Below are 15199 nucleotides of genomic sequence, written 5' to 3' on the forward strand. Positions count from 1 at the left end.
TTCAGCGCCCAATGTAAATCACTCATACTTATCGCAGGGACTCTATATTGACAAACAGACACTGGCAGGACCGAACTAAGTAGATTAGAAAAATGTTTCTGAACACACTGATTAAATACGGAAAATATTTCAAAATAATAGCCCGCAAAATTCATAAGGTTTAATCCTGACTGGGGTGGGGAAGTACACTTACTGCTATTGATAACTCTATTCCATGTATTTTTACTATTTGGAGCGTCCCATACGTTGAGCCTTGCATTACGTAAGCAAGATTTGTATTCTTTCTTCGTTTTTTGCTTGACTGTAAACACAGCACCGGAGGAAGGTCGATCGCAAGCGTTCCACAATCGCAACCAAAACTTTGCGCGGTTCTTTACTTTTTTCACTTCCGGATGTATATTCCACATGGGCTTGCGAGACACAGAACGCACGTGCTCAATCGGAGCTGCAACTTTTGTGGCCGACTTTAGACATGCCACTATATGGTAATAATACGAATTTAGGTCTTCCTTAGAATCAGGGCACTTTATCGAAGTCTGGAGCAAGTGAAACGGGACTTTAATAGTTGAGAGTAGAGTGCATAAAGTAGTAATATGCATCTCAACGTTTATACGATTCCAATTGGGATTTTGATGCCATTTTGAATGGGGACCCTTAAAGTGGGCTTGAACATCAGGAGGCTCAATTAGGCACGAAATAGGGAGATGGTCATCATTGATTTTATCTTCATCAACAAAACCCTTGGATTTAATTAGACCGGACTTAGACACAATAATATGGTCGAGGTTGGATTTAACGGAGCCTCGATTATGAATTTAAGCATAAGCCAGGTTCTTATAAGCGACATTATAGACACTTGGCAGATAATCTAGCAGGAGTTCAGATCGATCAGATGAGGTCAATATGTCAGTATTCATATCCCTGGCTTAGATCCAATCAACAGTTTTATCTGCAAATTTTATGAAAAGAGATTTCAGTTTATGGCAAGCTTCAGCAAAAGCAGTAAATGACTGAGTGTTTCGATGATTGCATGGGAGATACACATTTGCAAAAGCCATGTTATTACACTGGATTGCTAGAATATTACCATCAGAATAAATTTGCACAGGCTGATATCCCGACCGATTGAAGATAGCGGTGCCGCCGGAAGGGCGACCGCGGGTCTTTTTTGCTTCTCGAATAAATATATCATGTGTAGCAGACCGCCTTAAACTGTTCATATTAACTTTGGAAAGTAGATGCTGCTGTAGGAATCCAACATCAAAATTTAGCAGCTCGTCAATTTGTAGATCCTTATCTTTAGTACCATTAATGTTCAGAGAAACAAAACTTAAGGGTGTAGGAGAAGTCATCATGTTGTCTTGGCAAGCGCATTTCTCAATACCGAGCATTTTAAACTATAAGAAACATGATTTCCACCGCAATTGGCGCACTTAGGAGCAACTGAGCAAGGGTTGTCCGTGGTGTTTTTGTGAGCCCCAGCACAGCGGGAACATTTTGGTAAATCAGGAGAACTTGGGCATCTAGAAATAATGTGATTTACTCCTTTGCACCGAAAACAACGACGCGGTAATTCTTGATAGATTTCAACACGAAAAAGCTCATATCCAAGTCGGAGACCATGGTTAATTGCATTTTTCAGTGCTAACTGATCCAGAAATTCCAAACAAAAACATTTTGAATGTCCTATTTTTATAGCACGTACTAATCCCGGTATGCTTTCCTTTAGAGATGATTCTGATACATTTTCAAGGATACCCCGAACAATACCAAGTACTTTTTTATCAAGGACCTTGGTTTGAACATTAGGTAGGCTCTTAGAGGCTGAGGCGGCAAGAGATACGGCTGACTGCCTATCTCGAGTAACTACGATCCACTTTTTATTCTTTTTATCAGGTTTTAGACTTAAAATCCCTTCATGACCTTCAAGCGTATTCAATTTATCTTTTCGCAAACCAGGATCACTTAAATCGGTAGGAAAATTTTTCAAAATTACCGCATATGTTGGTTTATCTTCAACTAAAGGGGGCGCGGTGGGGGGGAAAAGCGGCTGGGTTTGAAGCTTTTCTGACAAAGCGCGTAATTCAGTAAAACTGGCGTTTACCTTACTACTAAGCATGGAATATGCCGATGTGGGAATTATCGGGATTTCACTCGCGTTCCTTATCACGAATTCCGGCGCATCTATATCTTCAGAATCGCATCTTTCAAACGCTGCAATAATATCGGCAATACTATTTTGTTGGGCGTTGTTACCAATTCGCCTGGGTGGAACTTCCCTCGGAAACGCTTTCTGGAGGAAAAGCTTTCTCGCATCTAACACATTAGTAGCCGAAAAAAAAAATCCAAAGCATGATCTTTAATCGAATCGTGGGAAATCCCTTGTTCGAGATTTTTCTGTATGAAATTCAACACTGGATTATAAAAAAGTTTATCTTTCGCCCAAATTCCAGGATCAATCATTTTCACTTATAGTAATATAGTCCATAAATTGTAATCCCTTATTCCACTTATGAAACCAAATTGCTTCGATTAATCGTGTCCGTAAATCATAAGCCGTAAAAACTTATGTAAATGTCCAGAAACTAGTTTAACGCGGATCTTTATTTCCGCGTTTTGCAGGACGACAGCTGTGGAATTCACTCCCTGAGGGTATAAAGGTGACAGAAAATGTTAGCCAGTTCAAGAGTGGGTTGAAACGTTACCTTCTGGGAAGTTGTTAATGATTAAAGTTGATTTAAATACGTCTGGCTAGTGATTCGTTTCCACGTCGTTTATAGTCTATCGACGATATTGTTTAATAGTGTCGACAATATTGTTTAATAGTGTGTGCTAATAGTTAAAAAGTGTATATATTTTCACTACATGTTTGCTTTTTTGTGATTTGATTTATAAGTGAAGTTTGAATATATATTAGTAGATTATAAGGATGGAAAAAACCATCATATACAACCCAATTGGTTTGCCTGATGATTGTTGAAAGATTACGTAAGCGTTATTTTGGTTAAGAAATTGTTTCTCTCTAAAAAATGGAGATAAAAAAAGAAACATAATTTGACTGAGATAAGATCTATCGAATAAAAGACAGGTTAAGCTTGACAAAAACGAAGGGGCAAAATTAACAACTGAGATGCTCATTAACCTACAGTATTAACTAATATTTCACTGGGCAGAAATATATAGTATTACTATAGTGCGTCTCTTAAACCCACTCCACGTAATTATTTGTCTTTTTGCCAGGCTTTTAGTATGTGTTGCCTTTTATGTTTGCCCTGTTTTTATTTATTGACCCCACTGCTTGACCCCATGGTAACGATTTTTTGAAATAAATATCTTATCTTACTTACAACATTGGCGGAGGCAAGTGATAATACCTTGATTTTAATTATTTAGCAAAACCAGCCTCTTCTTATTTCTTCCTTTTGTGTCCATGTCCGGTTTGTTCTTTCTGGTAAGATTCTACGGACTGGATCTCTTGGATTCCTACAGTATCATACTGATAGCGGTAACAAATTTGTCTAAAACAGATACATTCGTCCCTGCAACTAATCCTAGGAACTACTCAAAGCGAATCCCTGGTCGTAAAATGTTGATAGGTGTAGCATCTTGCACGTAACTTTGAACTCTAGGCCACTTAATATCTAGAAATACACCATAGTACATGGGCGCCCTCTTAGGCCTTGATATGCTATCTTTGCAAAAAATACTACTACTATTACTAATAACTTAATGCGGCGCCAAGCCACCCGAGGACAACACAGCTACGCATACTCCTCATCAATCCCAATCCATCCAAAGCCATCCTCTTTACACACTCCTAAGAAATTCCCATTTCCCGTAAATCGTTATTCGGGGACAACCTGCTTTTTGTTTGGCCCTAGACGGTTAGCCGACAAGGACAGTCTTTGGCAATCTGTCATACTTTATCCGCAAAACTTGTCCTAGCCATATCATCTCCAATATTCTAATCTTGGTTCGTATACTTATCTTCCTATTCTTGAAAAAACACACTGGGCCTTGGCTATTCTACTTTTAACATCTTCACTGCACCTACCGTCATTACTAATAATACTAGCTAGGTAAGTGAAGCTGTTCACTGGATCGACCTTCTCGTTACCAAACATCACTAATTCACCTTCACTTATTCCTAGTCTCAGTGACTTAGTCCTCTTGGCACTAATTTTCACGCCTATTCTTGCACCCTGGACTCACAAAACATTTAAAAATTTATTCATTTTGCTAAATTTTCCTCTAGGATGTTTAAATCATAACCATAATCTAAGGCTAGAAGAATTTTACTTCCCCATTTGATCCCGTTTCCTCCCATGTGCTTTGCTGTGCTGCTTAAGATAAATTCCATCAAAATCACCCATATAAATGGGGATAAAATGCAACCCTGCTTGATTTCTGATTTAATATAAGACCAGCTACTTACCTCATTTCCTACCTTACCGCAACAATGGTATTCTCGTACATAACACTAATCACTTTAGTTTATTTGTCTGGTATACCACACAAGAATAAGACCTGAGTGTCTACCTACGTTATAACTTCCGTGAAGGTACTTTTCCTAAATTTTATCTTTAAATTAACCCTAGACACTACTAGAATGTGGTCATAATGAACATCATTCACAGCACTCCTATATACTCTAGTATTTCGTATCAATGCTGCCAATCTTCGGTTTACAACAACATATTCAATAAGGTTAGCTGTCTTAGCGTCATGTGAATATCATGTTAACTTATGTACCATTTTATGACCAAACACTATATTGGTTATAACTAGACTGTTATGCCTACAATATTGCAGCAGTCTGTAACCATTACTGTTTTCTTTTCCTACACCAAATTATACCAAAACTAGCATACCATCTATCCCTATTCCCACCAACCTTTGGATTAAAATCCCCTAATAAAAACACCACATTTCTACTTGGGACCTCGTCTATTTGTTCCTGTAGCTGTAAGTAAAATTTATCTGAGTCACGACTATTTCCATCAGTGGGTTCTACAGGGGCATTTACTACTATAACTGATACTCTTTCACTTTGTAGTAAAAACATGAGCAATTAGTATTACCTTCCCAGCCTAAACAAGACTTGGCAGCTTCCTTATTCATTATGAGCCCTACTTCATGCCTATGCACCCCATCCTCTCTGTCCGAGCAAATAAATTCTATATCCCCTAATTTCATGTTCCTATCCCCGGGAAATGAGTTTCTGGAACTTCAAATGAGTCCAGTTCGAAACGTCTAAATTTGTCAGTCAAAATGTCGATAAGATAGTTGTTTTGAACGTCGTAACATTCCAAGTCCCAATTTTCATATTCTCTAAATCATTGAAATTATTTTGGCCTCAGGAAAAGTAATGGTCCCAAAACCAGTGCAGGACAGGGACTAACACATCTTCTCAATTCTACACGAGGGGCTTAAGCCGGCTTAGAACCAGACAGCAAGAAGTCCCAGGAACCTCCAGTTGAATGGAGGCTTTGTACAGTCCTCGGCCCATCTTGGTCTATCACTATATATTTATGTCTAAGAATATTGAGCTATCTTCGGGGATACTATCCATAGTGTTGTAACTGGTAAAATTGATCATGGTAAAATTGGGTATTTAACCGTAATTTTACAGATCCCCGTAAAATTGGCATTTTACCTATTTTACGCACCTTACCTATCTTGTGTAATTTACGTATTTTACCCGTATTTTACCCATTTTAACGGTATTTTAAGTATTTTACCGGTATCTTACATATTTTACTGACATGTTTTACGAGGGCTTGCAATTTTCACAGAAGAAAAGCGCGAAGAGGCTGGCAGTAACAGGTTAAGATATGATTTGGTTTTGCGTTTGGCTGTATTTGACATATGACAAACAAGAAAAAAAAAGAATAGAATTAAATAGCCAAGAAAAACAAGTTATTGTCAACCAGTGGACAGAAAAGAAGCGAAAATGACAGAAGCAGATATTTCGTCAGGGACTTCCCCCCAGCTGTCTTCAGTGTTCAAAAAAAGAAGCAAAACTAACCTTTTGAAGTAACTCTTAACAGAGCAGAAGAAAGACTGAATCAAACAAGCCAAGCCATAATAAATGAGCCAATTAAAATGGGTAAGAATTCTCTGCTTAGATGTTGACTTAGCTTGTCTACAAACCTAATTTTGGTTAAAAGTGTGGTCAGACCGATTTTCCCCCTGAATAATTCCGGATCTTCATTAGCATTGCCTATAGTAAAGACTTTCTGAGACCACACTGGTTAATCATGATAAAACGAAAACATAGTAAAGAAGAGTCGTCAAGGTCGTCAAATTTTAGTTGTGTTTTGTTTTAAAGTTTGAAATTTTTTTTTATAGTATCCTTGGATTTTTATTAGTAATTTTTATGTTATTATCGTGCACTGAGGACGGTCAAGTGGAGGTCTTGACCGAAATATTTGCATTTTAGTCCACATTTTTCACTGGTTTGAATAATCCTCGTTTTTCTCTTTTTTCGTTTTATATTAAAGACCCATGAAATGATATGATTTTATTACGTGAGTAAACAGAAACATGGTATTTCACAAACTACAGACAAATACATAAGCACTAAAAAAAAAAAAAAAAAAAAAAAAACGTAACATTCCAACTCCCAATTTTCAAATTCTTTAAATCATTGAAATTACTATGGCCTGAGCAAAAGCAATGGTCCTAAAATCAGTGCAGGACAGGGACTAACATATCTTCTCAAGTCTACACGAAGCGCCTAAACCGGCTTAGAACCAGAGAGCAAGAAGTCTCTGGAAAAAAAAAAAAAAAAAAAAAAAAAAAAAAAAACATAGAAAAATACACACTAATACCAACTATGTATTATAAGTCCAACGACTGGCTGTGGCCTCCTGCCATGGGAATAACAAGGTAATAATGATCAGACAATGTTTAAGCGCTTTGTGTTTCTTATATAATTCATAACGATTGTTCTAACACTCTTATTTTTAACTACTAAATTTAAGTTAAATGGAAATGGAACATCTAATTCGCTAAGTCAGATTTTTATTTCAAGACAATGACAACAAAAACAAGAACAAACAAACAAATAACGGTAAAAAGCTTCTGGGACCCCACATACACAAAGGAGAAGAAGTTTTCCCCAATTTTAAACAAAAAGTAATTTAGGCGGCAACGTCCAGTAATGAGCTAAGTTAGTTTATAATTTGGAGTATATTTTGAAGCTGAGATAAGGTCATCTTTATTGGTGGAAAAGTGGCTACGCCACATACTAATATTATTTTCAAAATGAAAGAACCATTCATTATAAAGAACATTTTTGAAATCAATAGTATTTAATCTAGTAGGAAACTCATTATCTAAGAAATCTGTGCCAAGTATCTCGGCGATACATTCATCTATATAATGGCTATGTTGGAGAGAATTCTTCAATAGAGGGAAAGTCGGCTTCACTGAAGGAGGTGACAGCCTCATGACAGCCAATTTCAAAAGCTCTATATTGTAAAGGTAACGCGCCCGCTAAAGGTGTAACTACCTCAGCCGGTACTGAATGAAGAGATTTAGAAATCATTATTAGAGGAACACGCTGAGCTGAATTAAGCAATCGCTGAACATTTTTCTTTCTGAGGGCTCCCAAACAGAAGAAGCATATAAAATCGTACTTTCTACAACTGATATATATACAACTTACGAAGAGCGTAAGGCTTCAGACCCCATGTTGTTGAATAGACTTTGGAGGGGCTTAGTCAATTGGAAATCGAAAGTTCCAGTGACCTATTCTAAGATTTAGACAGCTTTTCAACATATTGCTACGAAACGACTTGTTACTGACTACAATGTCTTTAAGAAATTCTTATTCTAATTTAATGGGCCTTGTGTTTCAGCAGTTGTTTTGAAAGAATCTTCAGATAAAAACAGAATTAGTTCTAAGGAAGAGACGTGGGGATGTTCGAGGTAGAAATTGATATATAATCCTCAGAGCCGTATCCAGGACTTTTGTTTGTTTGGGGGGGGGGGGGAGGGACTTCAAAAGAGGCACAATCCCCTGAATCAGAATCTGATTCTGAAGGAGAGGAGCTAGATTGGCCAGCAGATCCTGTTGAAGACGTTCATAATGACTGAAAGTGATTGAATGTTCTACTATTACGCACTGTCCAAGTGCTAAGGTATTACCCCCGGCACAAGATTACCAAAGGGATAAACAAAACTTAATTAAATTAATGAAACTCTAGATGAAGAGGTATTACCTTTTTTAAGCCCAGGAAAATCTGAATCATCAAAAAATTACATTAAAAGCTGAAAGTGATGCTTAAAAAGGACTGTTCAACTGTTCATTAGCTACGAGGCAACTCTAAAACACCAATTTTACTCTATATTTCTTAAGTTGCACCATATTTATCTGTATTTTACTAATTCTACCTTATTTTACCATTTTTACCCTATTTTACTAATTTTATTTACCGAGTTTTTATTTTACGGTAATTTTACAACACTAACTATCCATAATAGATAACTTAGCTAGGAAGATGTTTTTCAGCCCAAAAAGTCTACCAAAACAGACCACACTCAGAAGAATTATCCATTGGTCGGAATCCGGTGCAAAGCCATCATTTATTAGCGAAATACTAAGGACGATATCAACTTCAATCTTCAGTGACTTATTGAGTTTTTTTCTGTTTTGCAACAGATTAAGAAGCAGCTCATTTTTTTCCGAGTAAGTAACTTAGTTTACTTTTACATCCATTAGGATCTTCCCCTCAGTCTCCTAAATTGCCTTATCGAGGTGACTCACATATTTAAATATTATTCTTTAAGAAGCGAATCAAAAATAGCAGCAATAATTAAAGGTATTGAAAAGCGTGATTACCACTAAAATCAAGAAAAATTGTCGTAAAGAGTAAGGCCAACTTCCCCATCAGTCCCAGTCTAAATAAGTTTTTTTTCAGTATTACACTATTTTGTGTTAGACAAAAATAACTATTGCTACTACTACAAATAAGCTCCAAAAGACACATACAGAGCATAAAATTTATTATGTCCCTTTTAAATATTCCACTTTCGCCACTTCCCGTAGAAATCCCTCAAGATGTAGTGTTTTTTTATAATCTAACCCCTGCCTAGCCTGAGCGTGTCCACCCGGACAACCGGACTTGATGTTTATCTGAAAGACATGCGCGAGTCACCTAATTCATTCTTGCAAGACAAACATGCTCAGCGAGATCAAATTAATTCGATCATAAATAAAGACTAACATTCGGCAACACATTGCAAAGCTTAAATCATAATACATTCAAACGCAAAATAAGATACTTGGATCTTACATTGCAAAAAAAAACACTAGAAATACTTTAGTTGCCTGCAAAAACATAAAAAAAAGACAGCAGATAAAACATAGCATAATATTTGTAGAGGAGAGCCACTTACCTGCTAAAAAGTCTCCCAGCCTTTTCAGAATGGCATAAAAATGTGTGAAAAGCAGCAGATAGGCCAAGACAGCAGCAAGCTCCGACAAAGAAGGCAGCAAAAACTGTTTTGTCTACATTACTTAACTCGGGCGTTGGATAGGACAGAAAAAACACACCAACACCAAAAAAGGCTATGCAACCTGAAAAATATAAGACAAAACTTTGATAAAGAAGGAGAATATCAGAAATAAACACTTGATAGCGTGACTACACTATTTTGTTCACCATTAACACAAATACAGTGCATGCCACTTGTTAATATTAAAAAAAATAGCACCCCCACACAAAATTCAACATTTCCGTAACTGGTGACCAGTAAACTGTCAAGCACCCACTGCTTTTTCCAACTATATAGAATATTGAAACAAATATAAGAAAATGAAAAGAAAAAGAAGATTTCATGATAAAAGATTCCATGAAAAAAAGAAGATTTAACAAATTTAAAAAATGCCTAAAGGAGAAAACATGAAAAATACGAAACTATCACATCTTTAGACATTGTTTTTTTTTATTTTTAGAAACATCAACCCCAGGTTGAAGAAAGCACATAACCCCTTGCCCCTCCTATGCTTCGCCTTCCCGCTTTTTTAAATCACTAACGCGTCTTTAGTGCCTTTTTTTTACTCATATCAAGAAAAAAGGGAAAATAAAAGTGGGTTTCAGACTTCGAAAAAGAAAAAAGTTCTTTGCAAATGCTTGACTTTCGTTATTTAGTCCAATTTCTTTCGGAAAGGTCTTTTTTTATGCTACTGGTTTGAAGTTAACTGCCGTTTCTTCAAGGGGGGATGAAATTTTAGATTTTTTCTGGGTTTTTAGAACTTAGATCTTTTTACAAGAGACCCTAAGTAGATCAAGTAGGCACGTAAATTGCAAAGATGCTAAGGCATGACGCCTCACTTGGAAGATTTTCAATAAAACAAAAACCATTAAGTTGTTACTTTTTTTAAAAGCAAGATTGTATCTCTGCTATTTTTCTTCCATGGTGAACGTAGTCTTTCGGTAGACGTAAGACTACGTGTATGTATACTTTTATTTTCGGTAAAAACATAAAATATACTCCAGGACATATTCGGAAAAAAATTCCCGAGGCTGTGAATTAAAAGGGCCACCTTGCTCGTATCTCAGCTGTGGTGATTTCTTCCTTTGGGGTTACCTCAGAGAGCGGGTATACGCAAACAAACCAGCCACAATAAAGGCTCTCAAAACAACACAGAGGAGGAAATCAAGATCATAAGCCCTGAAACTCGACAATGCCCTAAAGAGAGCAAAAAAGTGTGAAACTAAAAATGGTCGACATTTAAGCAGCATTTGAGTAGAACTTAGTGAAAACATAGCCTTGATTAAGTTGTGTAAAGAAAATTAGAATAAGTGGATTATGACACCCTACTATAGCTAAAAAAAGGAAAAAATCAAGGAAAGCTCATCTACCTACTGATGAAACTTGGGGAGTATAACCTAAATATTAAGCAAATTATTCAAATTTCGAATTCGTTATTTTTTGGGGACTATCCTGTACATTTGTTTTAATAATTCTAGACATTTTAATTATGGTTCAGAACGAAAAGAAAGAATCAAAACAGAATATAGTTCAATTTAATAAACCAAATTCTTTGAACTATTTATATATAAGACTAAGATTAATACATAACATTTAACAGGGTAATAAGCATAATCTGCATATATATATATATATATATATATATATATATATATATATATACATATATATATCTAATTTTAAAATTTTAAAGAGGAACTAGTTAGTGCATACACTTATAGTGTTTCTAAAAACACTCGTCGCAATTGCAAAAACAGGCCAACTAGTATAAAAAGTCCTTGATTCCCTGGGGTCAAAACCCCTTGACTGAGACCCACTTATCTCGGGAGGTAATATCTATACAGATGTTTGTATTCCACCCTGTCTAAGAATTGTAATTATGACAACGAGAAGAAAGACTCAAAATGCACTTTGATTAAATTCCATCTATCAAGTTAGTTTATATTGAACTACAATTAATACACGATACTGACATTTTACATGTTATACACATGAAATAAATAGATAATATTAATACATGATAAATATAAGACATGATGTTGACCTTATCTGTATCTGCACTTTTGTGTAAGTGGAAGTAGATTATGCATATAAATTTCATCTCTTTATGTAGATTTTAAGGTTAGATTTCTCTTTATTAGTTGATTTCCAACTATATGTATGCTATTTTGGTTGAATTATTATATCTCTGTATTGATAAAAAAAAGAAAAAGAAAGAAATAAATTGTCACCTAAAAGATGCGTCCATATGTTTCCTGTTTCTGTGTGTACACTGAATATACTATGCAAGCATCGTCTAAAAGACTGAAGAGGAGGTCGATAACCATGAAGTATATAATCATTGTCTTGAAGCCATTGAGGCAAGGTGTGAAAATGGCAGACTGTCCAAGAGATATTCATCCAAACCTTTCGTAGCACATCTTCTGCATATGTATACACACTGGTAGCAATAGCACTGAACCCCCAGTCATCAATTATTAAAGGATCTTCAACATCTAAATCTGGCGGGAGGATTGGAGGAAGAGGCAGAAAATCTTCCTGTATTTCTTCCACATCATCCTCTGAATCATCCTCACTATCATCGCTAAGATCACCAGATGATTCTTCAAACGAAGATGTGCATGGAATCTAAAATGATTATTAATTTTGATCCGATAAAAGTAAAGTCAATTGATTACTGCAGCACAGACAAAATGATTCCATCCTAATTTGAAAATTTTACTCTCAGCTTTAAAAAATAAATAAATTAAAAACCACAAAAACATAATTTTTTTGCGTGGTGCCTTTTTTCAACACCAGCAAGTCTAAAATTAGTAGCTATCAAACCAAGGTTACTTAAAACGAGAATTTGACGGACAACTGAAAGCATTTTGTCTGTGCTTTTTCTAAGATTGCAAAAAAATTTGAAATTTCCATATTTATATATAAATATAATACAGTTACAGCTAATTTTCATCTCAAAACTGTTCTATCCTTTTCAAAATTTTATTTGGCCCGATGTGAGCTAATCCTCAGAAAAAGCAGCACTAACATCTATTTTAAGAAAATCAGCCCAAATTTTCTTCTTTTTGGCAATAATTACAGAACTAGTTTCAGTATTTCATATTTTAGCAGAGAGAAATTTTCCATATTTCGACATTCAACTAAAATTAAATATAGGATACAATAAAAAGTATGAGAAGATTTAACTAAAAAAAAGCTTCTTGAAATTTCTGGTTTTAGCTTTTGATCCGCTAATGACAGGAGATGTGATAGCCTATTAACTGTCCTTTCAGCTACATAGGGTCCTTCCAGATATTCAAATTAACCCAAATCAGTTATATTTTCTAATAAGATTGATCACAATGCTTCACCTGCCACTCAATTAAACAACACACCCACATCTTAACATTAAAAGAGGGGGGCAAGGAGAAATTTCTCTATCAAGATTAGGTTATTCTAAAGAACCCACAAGGAGCATTTGAGCTAAAACTAGCTTGAAATGTATAATACCAGGGGTTCTTTAACATTTAAAACTGTACGTTTTTTCATTAACGCTTCTGTATTTGAGCTAAGCAACTCTCTACTGAGTAATCGGTTCATCAAAATGAGAAGTATTGGCTAGGAACCATACCTACGACGTACAGTGGACGTGGATACAATTCATAGATGAACGAGAACTTCTCTTACAAAACATGGAAGTTCTCCCTTCAAAATAGTGTTATAACAGCCAATACGTTAGAATAGTATCCAGGGGACTGTACATTTTTTTATTTGACCCATTCTATCAGGCACAATCATACTCTTAACACCAAAGCTCTGGCTCTGTGCATGCATAGTTACATTCGTTCTGTGTATTTATTTCTGCTTTTACAATCCTAATATTTCTTGCCTGAAACCATTTCTTTGAAGTTGTTCTTTCTCTGTCTAGATACTGTTAAATAAAATTAAAAATACACAGAGCATTGATTTTCATAAAAAAAAATGTATACTAGTTTCGATTGAGATATCATATTAGATAAAAACTTATGCCAGTACAGAGAAATCTCACCATGGTTTGGATCAGACATTGCAAAAGGGACTGTCAAAATTACATAAAGCTTATATCTCAATTGCATTAAAGATTTCAAAACCAATGTAAGGCAAACAAAAATACCAGTATTTTGAACAAGCCAAGTGAGACACATTTCGTGTAACTGTCCAAGTGTACCTCTGGATTTTGTTCTCTGTCATTTAATTAAGGCAATGTAGTTCAGCAGACCAGTAAAAATATGTACAAGAGACGCATAATACCCCTATTTAGCAAAATGTTTTGACTAAAGGCCTAAAGGTTTCAGGGTCCTCTATTCAGAAGAAAGGTATGTCTAAAGCTGATATATTACAAAATAAATGTGTATTTTTAGGTGATTTTTCTTATTGATGGAGAAGGACTTAGACTTAAACATAAAGAAGTTATGATTAATTTTAATTTAGCGAAAACAAATTTTAAGATGGCGTTTTTTTCAATAGGGTTCCTATCGAAAAAAAAACAACAGCATTTCCATCAGTGGTAATTAGGTGAACCAACTCAAAGAGAATAGATTATACGGTAAATTAGGATAAAAACTGAAGACTGATTACATAAAAGTCCTTTCTATGGTCTCCAGTTACAATGGTCCTTCCATTAGGTCCAGACTCCAAAGGGCTTCTTCGAAGATTTGAGTCCAGAGTAATATCATATGCGGTTATTTCTTCCATGAGTTTAGAAGCCAACTTGTTTTCTTTTACTAAAATAAGAGATTCTACAATTAATAATATTGTTCCTACACAAAATGTGATTTTTTTTATTTCCATAACCAATTTTCTATATGGTTCTAAACTGGTTTATATTATATTCGCATCCTACTAAGTTTGAAATAACTCTCCAAGTAATATAAAGTTGCTAAGTCAAAAAAGAGCTAAATCTATAATGGTGACGAAACTCACCTTTCGCTGTTTACCTCCATTTAATTTCTGCCTCTATTTATTTTATTGATATGCAAATTGTGGTCTTGCCATCGAACTTCAATCCTAATTCTTCTATTTGTCTTTTTCTTTACAGCAGATAGAACATGTCATCAACATTAGAAGTTTGCATCAAAGAGGAATAACAAGTCCCGAGAAGATTATTGCGGTTGGAAGGTGCAAGTTTTTTTTTCAAGTGTTCCAAATCAAGCAATTGAACAGAAAAGAGGGATTATACCTTAATCATCTCTACTTTCAGAAGGAAAGTTAGCTGAAAAAAATTCCCATTACGAAGGAGATTTTATTTTAAGAGATATAACAATAAAATAATTCTTTCTTAGTGTAAAAAAAACATATATATTTTTCTCAAGCTTCAGCTTTGATTTTAGCCCCCTCTGCTCTCTAAAAAAAGGAAAAATTGCTCTTTATTATGAGGACCAGGATGTACCTAAATTAACCTTCTTTTTTTCCTCCAAAGTAAAAATATAAGTGAAAACGTGTGCAAAGTATACTACATCCAGTCAAAGAGGGGTGGGGCACCCCTAACCTCAATCCAGCACATTGAAACCCTAATAAATTAAGGGCCAGGATTTGTTCCCTGTACTGATTCCTTTGTATTAGCCTATTTTATCAAATTGAAATAGCACAATTTGTACATATGGAATATCAGCATGATTGATCATGTAAGAAGATGAACAGTCTTACAAAATTATTCCAAATGTCACTTTCCCTA

The 15199-nt window shown here is 35.3% G+C and overlaps 1 protein-coding gene across 1 annotated transcript in view; it reads right to left on the reverse strand.

Annotated features, from left to right (window-relative positions):
* AdipoR (adiponectin receptor) overlaps positions 1-15199 on the reverse strand; it is a 47002-nt gene that overhangs the window by 21671 nt on the left and 10132 nt on the right. The window contains exons 2-4 of the mRNA XM_089100097.1: positions 14104-14249; positions 11736-12132; positions 9406-9586 (exon numbers count right to left, since the gene is read on the reverse strand). Of these exons, the coding sequence (XP_088956223.1) occupies positions 9406-9586; positions 11736-12132; positions 14104-14220 (695 nt within the window). The 5' untranslated portion in view covers positions 14221-14249. The remainder of the gene's footprint in view (positions 1-9405; positions 9587-11735; positions 12133-14103; positions 14250-15199) is intronic.

Source organism: Artemia sp. Qi Xiang Cuo, chromosome 14 (genome assembly GCF_049724085.1).
Source record: "Artemia sp. Qi Xiang Cuo chromosome 14, ASM4972408v1, whole genome shotgun sequence".
Classification (NCBI taxonomy): Eukaryota; Metazoa; Arthropoda; class Branchiopoda; order Anostraca; family Artemiidae; genus Artemia; species Artemia sp. Qi Xiang Cuo.